Raw genomic sequence first — 13881 nt, 5'->3', positions numbered from 1 at the left:
GGCCACCTTCTTTCATTGGTTAATTGGTTGTCTGTGGGCTGGTGGTAAGTAAAGCTTGTTTTTTTCCTCGGTTTATCCTTGGGTTTGTTTGTATCTGTTGTTAGCCTTCCAAGTTTATTACTGCGATAGCCAGCTATAGGTGTGAGCAGGTGGCGTCTTTTTGTATCACTTTCTTTGATTGATCTGTGCAGGGCCGATCCTGGGCAGGTGGGCCGCGTGCATCGCACCCAGGCCCTGAAGGGGGGGGGGGGCTCTGAAGTGCCCGAGTGCTCCCCTCCCTCCTCCTTTCCTTGTGTGTGTAAATAAAATACTTTCGAATGGTCTCAGCTTTGGAGCAGCGGGGACAGCTCATGGCCGAATCTAGGGAGCTGCGCTGTGCCTGCCCCCCCAGGCAACACCTACCAGGATGACGATTGTGCCTGGGCAGTGTTGCTAAATGTCGGTCAGAAGAAGCTGTCAGGTTAGGTTGGGTCAGGGCAGGATGGGACGGACGGGCTGGCTGCACCTGAGAGTGTTGATTTCCCCCAAAGCCAAGCCAGCACACTCCCCCTTTCCGCAGAGACAGGACAGGAGAGGAGAGAGATATTGATTTGCTTCTCCTCCTCCCGCCCCCTCCTCTGTGTCTGCCCCACCCACACTCCAATCCCTGGAAAGTTCTGTGCACGAGAAAGGGGTGTAGGTGGGAAATTTGAAGCAATGGAGGAGTGCTGGGACTTTTAATGCCCTATGCTGTGGGAGGACTGATGAATCTTCAGTTCCCCACAGAGGGCCTACAAGTCCCAGCATAGTAGGATGGCATTCTTCAGTCCCCTGTAGTCTAGGGCACTACAGGTTACAGCTTAGCAGGCTGCTCTGACAGAACAGAAGAAGGAGCCTGGGAAGAAAAAGATCTCCCTGCAATGAGGGAGGTGAGGACAGGTTTACTGGGGGAGGGGGGGGGGGTGGGAGTAGGATTTGTGCTTGTAGGGAAGAGTTGGGGGAATAAGAAAATTGGTGTAAGATGGAGGGAAGGGTCTGGGCAAGATTTATACCCCAAGGAGGATTTTTGCTGAGAGAGGGATTTGGGGGTTGGGGGGGGGGGTACGAGAATTTATATAAGAAAGGGAAGTTTGGGGGATTTATGTTTGGAGGGGGAAGATGGAGGCAAGGGTTTGTGATGGAAGGGGGTATGTATTTAGAGGTGAGGATTTGTGCTGAGAGGAGGGATTGAGGAGTAAGAGAATTTCTGTAAGAAGGAAGGATTTGGGGGGAATTCTACTGGAATGAGGGGTGTGGGGGCGGTTGAGTTGGGAAAGGGAGGTGGAGGCAAGGGTTTATTCTGAGGAGGTATTTGTACTGAGGTGGGGATTTGTACTGGAAGGGAAAACTAGGGGGGGGGGTGAGGATTTGTGCTGGAAGGGGGGATTTTTTCTGGTAGATGGAAGTTGGGGGGTGGGGTGTCTGTGCTGAGAAGGGGGATACTCGCTGAGAGGAGGGATGGGGGGGTAAGAGAATTTGGTTTTTGGGGGAATTTATCTTGGAAGGGGGTATATAGGGGTGAGGTGTTTGCCGTGTTTGCTCTCGGTACTGGATGACCTTCCCCCGGCATTTGCGCACCCTATACAATTGCAAGGGTAAAGCGTGAAGAGAGAGAGCTGGGTGCCGAAATGAGGATTGGATTGGAAGCTGCTTCAGCCTGTACTGACATGGTGGCGACTGTGGCAGCCCGAAATGGAAAACTCTTGAGTACCTGGTGGCCCTGCTGAGTGGAGTGGCACACACGTTCCTTTGGTAAGGGAGCCCCCCCTCCAGCTAGCCCAGGTGTTGAGTGGCAATGAGAGCACCTAGATTCTGGCCCTGCTGAGAGGAGTCACTCAGCAAGGCCAGAACCCAGGTACTCCCACTGCCACTCTATATACCTAGCAAGGGGGGGGGGGGGGTGTCTCTTACCAAAGAAACACATGTGCCACTTCACTCAGTGGGGCCAGGACCCAGGTACTCCCTATATAACATTAACACATTCTGAACTAAATAATACTCTCAAACTCTAGTTAACCACACCCCTTTAAGACACACACACACACCACACAAGCTTTGGTCTGAAATGCCCAGCGGCGCTGTAAGTCCTCCCTGATAGATGGAACACTAATCCAATGCAGTGAAATTGAATCAGTGTGACGTGTATCATGGGAGCCGCAAGCAGGTATAGGAAGCAGTTACAGTGGCCGCCCGGTAGATTCAAATCCGAGCTCAGTGACAGTAGGAGATCGTCGCCGCTCTGCATGATCCAGGAGCACTGGCAGGCTGCAAATGGTGGGCACTGGTAGGCTCCATTTGGTGGGCACTGATGAGCTGCAATTGGTGGGCACTGATAGGCTGCATTCAGTGGGAACCGGTAGGCTGCATTTGGTGGGCACTGATGTGGCTTCATTTCATGGACACCAATAAGCTGCATTTGAGGCATTGATCTCTTGTATGTCTGCAGTCTCTGACCATCTCCTGTACTATATCTGCAGTATGTCTGGGGGCTCTTTCTAACAGAAGCCCTCTCTGTGTCCGACAGAGAGACCCCCCTCCCCCCCAGGTCGCATTAGAGTACTCTCTTCCTGTATTTTGTTTATTGTTAAGAGATCATAGGAGGATCCCAGGGTATTGAAGACTACTTAGGGGAGCATAACTGTGTTTGATTTTCTGCCATAGAAACATTTGTAAAGGGGAGGAGTTAGTATTATGACCACACCCATGTAAGGGCGCCAGAAATATTTCTGCACCCAGGCATCTGTGGTCCAATTTTGATGCTCATGTGCCTTTGTAGGTACTTTTGGCTGTGGACATGGATCAACATGGGTACTCTTGACTGGTCTATGTCTACAAAGTCTCATACGCAACAAACGGCGATGCACTGTGTGCTCTAACACCTATCAGAACCAGCATTAAGTTTTACAGAAATTTGACCTACAGTAGCTCTTCTGTTTGATTGCCTTTGCTCCCCACGGGCATCAGTGAGTCCTGGCTGCCCATGACCTAGAGCTGCACAATTAATCGTTACAAAATCGCGATCCTGATTAAACCCCCTCTGACGATCTCTATTGCAGAGTTTGCCGATTCTTTCATATAAGTGGAGAGACTTATCTGCTCTCTCAGCTGTCAAAAGAAAACATTCAGGCAGTCTGCCAAGTTTTTAATATGAAACATTGTAACTAAGCTTCCTTCTTAGAGCAAAGGTATACACTTCTGTTTGTAAAGAAAAAAAATCCAGGCAGTCTGCCAAGTTTTCAACAACATGTAAATGTAGGAAGTTTAACCACTTAAAGTCTAAATCTTTTTCTGACACGTCTTTCTTAAGTTAAAGTCAATATTTTTTGCTAGAAAATGACTTGGAACCCCCAAACATTATATATATATATTTTTTAGTGGAGACCCTAGGGAATAAAATAGCAATTGCTGCAATATTTTATGTCACACTGTATTTGCCCAGTGGTCTTTCAAACGCAATATTTTGGAAAAAAAATACACTTCGATGAATAAAAGAAAAAGCTAAAATGCCGCTAGAATCGTGATCTATCTTCTAAGCAAAAAAATTGTGATTCTCATTTTAGCCAGAATCGTGCAGCTTTACCATGACCGTGTCTCTGGTTCATCGGTTTTCCTTCCTTGGACCACTTTTGGTAGGTCTTGACCAATACAAGCCAGAAATATCCCACAAAGGCTACAGTTTTGGAGCTGCTCTGACACAGTCATCTAGCCATTACAAAATTAGCCCTTGTCATAGTCACTCAAAACCTTATGCTTGCCCTTTTTTTCTGTTTTCAACACATGAACTTCAGGGACAACATGTTACCTTGCTGCCTAATATATCCCACCTACTTTCTAATGTCTTTCTAATGAGATAATAAATGTTATACATCAGGGATATGCAATTAGCGGACCTCCAGCTGTTGCAAAACTACAAGTCCCATCATGCCTCTGCCTCTGGGTGTCATGCTTGTGGCTGTCAGAGTCTTGCTATGCCTCATGGGACTTGTAGTTCTGCAACAGCTGGAGGTCCGCTAATTGCATATCTCTGTTATACACTGTACCTCTCAGCGGTCATAATGTTATGGCTGATCGGTGTAATTGTTAATAAACTGCAGCAGAGAGAGAAAAAAAAAAAAAAAAGGTGTTGTTACCCACCACCCAGAACTGGATGGGCAGAAGTACAAATCCTTTGGCCGGTATAACAGCTCCTTTAAGTGCACTTCATGTAGCTGTTTGCCTGGAGTTCAGCTTTAAACCACTTACACAATGATGCAAATAAAATATTCCAATGCTGAACATCAAGCCCTGTTACCCTGAGGAGGAGCATAGATGGACCAAGAGTAACAACGATCTAAAATTATATAGTTTTTAAACATGCAGAAAAAAAACCTCTTTTCAAAAGCCAACATACCCATGTAAATAGTCATCTCAGTAAAAAAATTACCCCTTAAGTGACCAGGTTTTCTCATGATTCCAGGAGCCAAGCAATGATGCGCAGGTTCCTAAGGTGACAGATCACACAATGGCGAAGGGAAACTCTAGGGACTGACTCCAGCACACAGCCTTGGGAGAGTAGGACAGTGGAACGTGGACAGCTGAGCAGGTGGTTCCTGTTACACTTTCAAATGATCCATTTGTATATACAATTCTTGGGTCTGTCACGCTCTGTTTCTCAAGCTGGCCATTGGAGTGTATCTGAAATAAACACAAGTTACAAACATGTATACGGGATTAGTATCAGGAGAAAGACGATTTTCACAGTGATGGTGTCAGTTATCGATACATTCACATAAAAAGTGTGGCTCTTCTGTACATATTTTCTTACTATAATTTTGAGTTAAAAAGTAGATATACTAAAGTGGTTGTAAAGTTTAGACATGAAACATGAACAAAGCACTTCTTTCTTTTTTTTTTTTTTTTGTGATCACATTCCCTCTGTCCGCACTAAGTTTGCCAGTGAGTGGCTATGGGAGGGGGGTGTGCATCAGGACGTCTAATTATTGAAGGAGAGCAGGCTGAGTTCCCAGCAATGCTAGAGAACTGACCATGGTGTGTTCTCCTGCTTAGTGTGGTCAGTTTTTTTAAATAGGAAAGCAGATAGACTGACAGGAACACCAGGGATTTCACATAAAGCAAGCAACACAAAGAGAACAGGATACTTTCTCATACAAGTACATGGTACAACAGGCACATATCAGGATTATGAAACATTGGGGTAACAAACGCTTTCGGCCTCATGCACACTGGATGTTATTACAGCTGCTGTTTTTGGCTTCAGGTGTTTTTTTTCTGCAGCCAGTAAACTTCCCAGCATGTTATCCTATGTGTCCATGCACACAGAGGCAATCAGCGGTTTTCGGCAGGGGCGTTTTCTGTCTGGGGGAAAAAAAAAGAAAAACTAGTGGGTTTTTACACCTTCCTTCTGCTTCAACGAGGCTTCGGACAGGCTGTTAAAAAAAAAGACACCCACTTAGCATCAGTAGTGCTTCAAAGTGTCTTCAAAGTCTATGGCAAAGATCGCTTGAAGCCCCACTGAAGCTCCACCGAAGCCTCATTGAAGCACCAAGAAAAAGCAAGGTATAAACAGGACTGTAAGCTAACCATTTTATTTAGTGACAGGAGCTTTGACTCGCATTCAGACAGAGAGCTTTAACAAAGCCTGTTCAAAGCCATGTTTTTTTTTTTCTTTGCAGGGGTGGGATCCGGGGGCAGGAAGAAAACTATACTGACTAGACTTCCTTCAATATTACATTTTATACCCCCACTATAGCATGTTGGAGAACTGTGTAAGGTGACCAAGCTATGAGCCCAGTGGCCTCCACTAAGGAAACCCACACATGGTAACTATCAATACTACAGAATGTGTCACTAAATGTCTCATAATGTGCCTATAACTGGGCAGCACAGTGGCTTAGTGGTTTATCTGCCATGCAGCCCTGGGTTCCTCAGTTGGAATCCCACTCAGGCCACTATATTCATGGAGCTGGCATGTTCTCTCTGTGCTTGTTTAAATTAACTCCCGCACTTCAAAGACAAGCTGGTAGATTTACTGGCTCCTATCTATATTGGTCCTAGTACGTGTATGCATATGAGGTAGGGACTTAGAGCGTAAGCAGGAACAAAGTATGTAAATTTGATGGCTTTATATAAAGCATAAAAACATTTGGATGACTAAGTGCATCCAACACCTTTACTGAAGCCCAAGCTGGCTTTCATCTTGAGGCCTTGTACAAATCTGCTGGACAGCGGCATCGAGTGCAGAAAAGCACTGCTCAAAATTTAGCAGGTGCTGATCAGAACAAAACCCACGCTTCTCCTTTCCCCAATGAATTCTAGGAAGTGCTTGGCAAATGATCCAAATATATAACAAGAAACTCCTCAACATGTAAATACATGACCTTACATTTTTAGAAGCTGCTGTCATGCATGTACACCGATCAGCCATAACATTGTGACCATTTACAGAGCCTTGAAAATGTATATCCCTTGAAATTTTCCACATTTTGTCGTGTTACAACCAAAAACGTAAATGTATTTTAGTGGGATTTTATGTGATAGACCAGGGGTTTCCAAACTATGGCCCTCCAGTTGTTAACCACTTGCCGCCCGCCATATAGCAAAATGACGGTGGCAAAGTGGTTTTAATATCCTGACCAGACGTCATATAACGTGATCCGGATATTAAGCCGCTGCGCGCCCCCGGGGCGCAAATCGCGGCGATTGTTTTTTGCCGGGTGTCAGTCTGACACCCTGCAACTATGATCTCGGTAAAGAGTCTCCGGCGGAGACTCTTTACCACGTGATCAGCCATGTCCAATCACAGCTGATCACAGTGTAAAGAGGAAGCGCCGGTGATTGGCTTTTCCTCACTCGCGTCTGTCAGACGTGAGTAGAGGAGAGCCGATCGGCTGCTCCTCTGACAGGGGGGGTCTCTGCTGATCGATTATCAGCACAGCCCCCCCGAGGATGCCCACACTGGACCACCAGGGACACCACCAGACCACCAGGAGATGCCCAGCACCAGGTATGCCCCCTAGACCACCAGGGATGCCAGCCAGTGCCCATAATGAATGCCAGTCAGTGCCCATAATGGATGCTAATCAGTGCCCACAATGGGCATCACTGATTGGCATGCATTATTGTTTGGCACTGATTGGCATCCCTCCATACAAAACTTTAAATTACAATGCCGCCTATCTGTGCCCATCCTAGCCGCCTATCAGTGCCCATCCATACCCATCCGTGCCGCCTATCTGTGCTGCCTATCCATGCCAATCCGTGCCACCTATCAGTGCCTATTTGTGCCACCTATCAGTGCTGCCTATCAATGCCACTTCAAGGGTGCCACCTCATCGGTGCCCATCAGTGCTTGTCACTGCAGCCCCGTCAGTGCCTATCAGTGAAGGAGAAAACTTACTTATTTACAAAGTTTTGTAACTGAAACAAAAAAAAAACATGTTTTTTTTCAAGATTTTCTGTCTTTTTTTATTTGTTTAGCAGAAAATAAAAAACCCAGGAGGCGATTAAATACCACCAAAAGAAAGCTCTTTAATTTAGTTTGGGTACAATGTAGCATGACCGAGCAATTGTCATTCAAAGTGCGACTGCGCTGAAAGCTCAAAATTGGTCTGGGCAGGAAGGTGTATAAGTGCCCTGTATTGAAGTGGTTAAGATACTACAATTCACATAATGCCTAGTCATGTCTGTGAATATCAGAGTTTTACAATGCCTTGTGGGACGTGTAGTTCTACAACAGCTGGAGGGCCATGTGATAGACCAACACAAAGTGGCACATAATTGTGAAGTAGAAGAAACATGATGAATGGCTTTCAACATTTTTGTTTTTACAAAGAAGTGTGTAAAAGGCGTGGTGTGCATTTGTATTCAGTGTCCCAGCCAATACTTTGTAGAACCACCTTTCACTGCAATTACAGCTGCAAGGCTTTTTGGGGATGTCTCTACCAGCTTTGCACATTTAGAGTCCATTCACACAGATGCAACTTTGGATCCGACTTGAAGTCGTCCCAAGTTGCCTCAAGTCACACAACATGATAAAATCAATGTAAGTGAATGAGAGCCGTCTTAATGTACACTACTGAAGTCGCTCCGACATCAGAAAAAAGTTCCGTCTTCCAGACTTTTTGACAACAAACACGAACGTGGTGACGTCACAACGTACGGACGCCACTTCAAAAGAGGACGTTCAATGACTCCAGCGCCACCTTTGGTCAACTTCTGTATTGTAGTCTGATCGTTTGCATAGGTTCTGAGCATGCGTGTTTGTACCTTGTACAAAAGTCCGATGCTTTTGCGTACACACGGTCAGACTTTGCTCCATCGGACTTTTGTTGCCAGAAAGTTTGTCCGTTCGCACAGCCAACAAAAGTCTGATGAAAACAGAAAAAGTTTGTCCGATGGAGCGTACACACAGTCGGATGTTGCTCCAAAACAGCTAATTTGCATGTTTGTTGTCAAAAAGTCCGACCGTGTGTACGGGCCTTTAGAGTGTAACATTTTAGCACAAAATAGCTCAAGCTCTGTTCGATTGGATGGAGACTGTCTGTGAACAGCAATTTTCAAGTCTTGCCACATATTCTCAATTGGATTTAGGTCTGGACTTTGACTGAGCCATTCTAACACATGAATATGCTTTGATCTAAACCATTCCATTGTAGCTCTGGCTGTATGTTTAGGGTCATTGTCCTGCTAGAAGGTGAACCTCCACCCCAGTCTCAAGTCTTTCTCAGACTCTAACAGATTTTCTTCTAATGTCGCGTACACACGACCGGGCATTCTGTCAGAATAAACTCTGACGGTCTTTCCAACTGAGTTCCACTGAAACAGACTTGCCTACACATGATCACACCAAAGTCTGTTCCTTTAGAACGTACGATGGGACTAGAAAAGGAAGTTCAATAGCCAGTAGCCAATAACTGCCTTTGCGTAGTTTTTGGTCCATCGGAATATCATACAGACGAAGGGTTTTCCTGATAGGAATTGATTCCGTCAGAAAGATTTAAAACATGTTCTATTTCTAGGTCCGTCAGAATTTTTGAAAAAAAAAAAAAAGTCAGATGAAGCCCACACAGGATCAGAATATCCGATGAAATGATTCCGTCTGACCTTTTCTGTCGGAAAGTGCGGTCGTGTGTACGCGGCATAAGATTGCCCTGTATTTGCCTCCATCCATCTTCCCATCAACTCTGATCAGCTTCCCTGTCCCTGTCAAAGAAAAGCATCCCTACAACATGATGCTGCCACCACCATGTTTCACAGTGGGGATGGTGTGTTCAAGGTGATGTGCAGTGTTAGTTTTCCGCCACACATAGCGCTTTCCTTTTAGGCCAAAAAGTTCAATTTTGCTCTAATCTGACCAGAGCACCTTCTTCCACATGTTCTCTGTGTCCCCCACATGGCTTCTTGCAAACTGTAAACAGGGCTTCTTATGGCTTTCAACAATGGCTTTCTTCTTGCCACTCTACCATAAAGGCAAGATTTGTGGACTACACGACTAATGGTGGTCCTGTGAACAGATTCTCCCACCTGAAGTGTGGATCGCAGAGTTCCTCCAGAGTTACCATGGCTGTACCTCTTGGCTGCTTCTCTGATTAATGCTCTCCTTGCCTGGCCTGTCAGTTTACCATGTCTTGGTAGGTTTGCAGTTGTGCCATACGCTTTCCATTTTCGGATGATGGATTGGACAGTGCTCCACAAGATTTTCAAATCTTGGGATATTTTTTTTATAACCTAACGCTGCTTTAAACTTCTCCACGACTTTATCCCTGACCTGTCTGGTGTGTCTTGGCGTTCATGATGCTGTTTGTTCTCTAAGGTTCTCTAACAAACCTCTGAGGGCTTCACCGAAGCAGCTGTATTTTTACTGAGATTAAATTACACACAGGTGGAATCTATTTACTAATTAGGTGACCTAAGTAGGCAATTGGTTCCACTAGATTTTGGTTAGTGGTATCAGAGTATAAAGGGGGCTGAAAAAAAATGCACGCCACACTTTTCAGATATTTATTTGTAAAAAATGGTTTAAACGTATTTATAATTTTCCTTCCACTTCACGATTATGTGCCACTTTGAGTTGATCTCTCACATAAAATAAATTATGTTTTTTTTTTGGTTTTAACATGACAAAATGTGGAAAATTTCAAGGGGTTTGAATACTTTTTCAAGGCAGTGTAACATTAATTATCTCGTTACAATGGCAACTGAAAGTAGGCAGGATATATTATGCAGCAAGTGAACAAGTTGTCCCCGAGGTTAATGTGTTGAAAGCACACAAAAAAAAAAAAAAGGGCAAGTGTAAGGACCCGAGCAACTTTGACTTTGAATAGCCAAATTGTGGCTACCAGATGACTGGATTCTGTTCTCCAAAACTGTAGCTCGTGAGAAGTTCCTGGTCTGCAGTAGTCAGGACCTATAAGAAGTGGTCCAAGGAAGGAAATCTGACGAACTGACGAAAGGGTCGTTGGTACACATAGAGAGTGAGGTTTTCTCTAAACTACTCTCCCCTCTCTCTGATCTTACAAGCTTGGCTAAGAGCAGTGGGAGCCATTGGCACCTGCTGCTGTCAGTCAAATCCTATGAGGAGGGAGGGTGGGGCTGTAGACGGGGCAGAGCCGTGCCGTGTGTATCTACAGATGCACACAGCCCAGCTTAGGATTGAACCTGCACATGTGCCCCCATAGGAAGCTGCTTCCTATGGAGACACATGGAGAAGATGCAGAATGGAGAGCATCGGCAAGGGAGCCGAGGAGGTACGGGGCCACTCTGTGCAATACTAATACACATAGCAGGTAAGTATAACATTTATTTTATAGAAAAAAAATAAGCCTTTACAAACTCTTTAATGCTGGTTCCAATACAAAGCTGTCAGAACACACAGTGCACTGCGGTTTGTTGTATATGGGGTCTGTGTATCCTCCAACAGGTCAGGGTGCCCACAGCCAAAAGTGCCTACAATGGATATGTGAGCATCAGAACTGGACCACGGAGTAATGGCAAAAGGTGGCCTAGTCTGTTAAATCACATTATACATCATGTAGGTCAGGGATATGCAATTAGCGGACCTCCAGCTGTTGCTGAACTACAAGTCCCATGAGGCATAGCAAGACTGACAGCCACAAGCATGACTCCCAGAGGCAGAAGCATGATGGGACTTGTAATTTTGCAACAGCTGTAGGTCCACTAATTGCATATCCTTGATGTAAATGGCCAGTGCGTGTACCTCACTTAGCTGAGGAAGAGATGACACCAGGATGCAGTATGGGAAGAAGAAAAGCTGGCAGAAGCAGTGTGATGTTTTGGGCAATGCTCTGCGAGGAAACCTTGGGACCTGCCATTCATGCAATTAGTGGTCTCCAGACTGCGGCCCTTTGCTTGTTTTTGTCTGGCCCCTGGGAAATTATTCCCCCCACTGTCGACAATAGTGGGGCATAATTCCTGCCACTGACACCGACTGGGCGCTATGCCTCCCACTGACACCAACGACGGGACGCTATGCTTCCCACTGGCACCAACGACCGGACGCTATGCCTCCCACTGGCACCAACGACCGGACGCTATGCCTCCCACTGGCACCAACGACCGGACGCTATGCCTCCCACTGGCACCAACGACCGGACGCTATGCCTCCCACTGGCACCAACGACCGGACGCTATGCCTCCCACTGGCACCAACGACCGGACGCTATGCCTCCCACTGGCACCAACGACCGGACGCTATGCCTCCCACTGGCACCAACGACCGGACGCTATGCCTCCCACTGGCACCAACGACCGGACGCTATGCCTCCCACTGGCACCAACGACCGGACGCTATGCCTCCCACTGGCACCAACGACCGGACGCTATGCCTCCCACTGGCACCAACGACGGTACGATATGCCTCCCACTGACACCAACGACGGTATGATATGCCTCCCACTGACACCAACGACGGTACGATATGCCTCCCACTGACACCAACGACGGTACGATATGCCTCCCACTGACACCAACGACGGTACGATATGCCTCCCACTGACACCAACGCCGGGGCGCTATGCCTACCTCTGACACCAATGACGGGGCGCTATTCTTCCCACTAACACCAACGCCGAGGCACTATTCTTCCCACTGACACCAACGACGGGGCACTATTCTTCCCACTGACACCAACGACGGGGCACTATTCTTCCCACTGACACCAACGACGGGGCACTATTCTTCCCACTGACACCAACGACGGGGCACTATTCTTCCCACTGACACCAACGACGGGGCACTATTCTTCCCACTGACACCAACGACGGGGCACTATTCTTCCCACTGACACCAACGACGGGACACTATTCTTCCCACTGACACCAACGACGGGACACTATTCTTCCCACTGACACCAAGAATGGGGCACTATTCTTCCCACTGACACCAATGACGGGGCACTATTCCTCCCACTGACACCAATGACGGGGCACTATTCCTCCCACTGACACCAATGACGGGGCACTATTCCTCCCACTGACACCAATGACGGGGCACTATTCCTCCCACTGACACCAATGACGGGGCACTATTCCTCCCACTGACACCAATGACGGGGCACTATTCCTCCCACTGACACCAATGACGGGGCACTATTCCTCCCACTGACACCAATGACGGGGCACTATTCCTCCCACTGACACCAATGACGGGGCACTATTCCTCCCACTGACACCAATGACGGGGCACTATTCCTCCCACTGACACCAATGACGGGGCACTATTCCTCCCACTGACATTTTCTACTCCCACTGTCCACAGTCCGACTCCCCTAAAGTCTGAAGGACAATAAACTGGGCCTTTATTTACAAACTTTGGAGACCCCTGATGTGGATGTTACTTTGGAGCCCATGCCTTGATGGGTCAAGGCTGTTTTGTTGGCAAATGTGAAGCCTACTGTGACGGTGGGTAGTTCTAATGTTATGGCTGATCAGTGTATGATGTTACTTTAACATGCAATCACTGTTGATGTATACTATTTTGTATTATGATGCTCGTATACAGTGTACTATGTACAGACTACAGACATGAACAGAACAATGACGTTTGCAGTCAGGGATAATGGCAGCACCTAGAGCTGACCAGCCAGGGAAGTAAGATCCCAGCTGTCATTGATGAGGAGGTGAAAGCAGTCCATACAATAGAGCCCCTGGTGCTGTTTACACTCCCCAGCTGTGACTAAGGGAAGCTGTCACCCTGTCTCCATCACACAATAAGCTCCTAGTCTAATGTGACACCTTCATCTAATGGACGGAGCCCTCCTCCCCTCCCTCTCCTATAAACACAAGCAGCCAGGCTCTCTCCCAGCTCCAGTAGGGCCCAGTGCTGGACCAGGCTCCCTCACCCTCCTCGAACACTGCCGTAAAGTGACGAGGTTGGAGGTAGTAGACGCCCGCCGTCTTTCCCGCTCACAGCGGTCAGCCCCAGTGCTCACTTACCCCCTTGGCTCAGTGACTGCTTTCCCTCCCGGGCTTTAGTACAGGGAGCTCAATCTGCAGCCGCCATGATCTTTCCTACGCAACCAGACGTAAAAACAGCCCCCCTCCTTCTCCTCCTCTCACTCCTCCTTCCCCCGTCCTTCCCTCCTTCTCCATCTAGTGCCTGGTGTGTAGAAGGCAGGCTGGGGCCAGAGACCGCAGGGATACCTCAGGCCTACTCTCTGAGGAGAATGCGGGATAGAAGATTTCATTCATTCTATAGCGGCTGTGTTCTGTTCTGCCGCCTTTTATAGAGGACTCTTCTCCATGGCCTTGCTTGCAGGACTCCCACTTGCCAACCAGGCTTTTTTCAGGCAACTTTTGTTTACAATTTTAAGCCCTGGTTCACATTAGTCCGAGTTGACACGGCAAA

General features: G+C 47.1%; 1 protein-coding gene across 2 annotated transcripts in view; it reads right to left on the bottom strand.

Moving 5' to 3' along the window:
- The window catches only part of SCMH1 (Scm polycomb group protein homolog 1), a 57557-nt gene extending 43961 nt beyond the window's left edge, over positions 1-13596 (bottom strand). For both annotated transcript variants that reach the window (XM_077480976.1, XM_077480977.1), the window contains exons 1-2: positions 13470-13596; positions 4442-4692 (exon numbers count right to left, since the gene is read on the bottom strand). In XM_077480976.1, the coding sequence (XP_077337102.1) occupies positions 4442-4466 (25 nt within the window). In that variant the 5' untranslated portion in view covers positions 4467-4692; positions 13470-13596. The remainder of the gene's footprint in view (positions 1-4441; positions 4693-13469) is intronic.
- Positions 13597-13881: the final 285 nt, after the last annotated feature.

Source organism: Lithobates pipiens, unplaced genomic scaffold (assembly GCF_037356315.1).
Source record: "Lithobates pipiens isolate NorthernLeopardFrog02 unplaced genomic scaffold, aLitPip1_a1.2 Scaffold_16, whole genome shotgun sequence".
NCBI lineage: Eukaryota > Metazoa > Chordata > Amphibia > Anura > Ranidae > Lithobates > Lithobates pipiens.
Note: the sequence above shows the minus strand (reverse complement) of the source record. Positions and strands in the feature narration are given on the sequence as shown.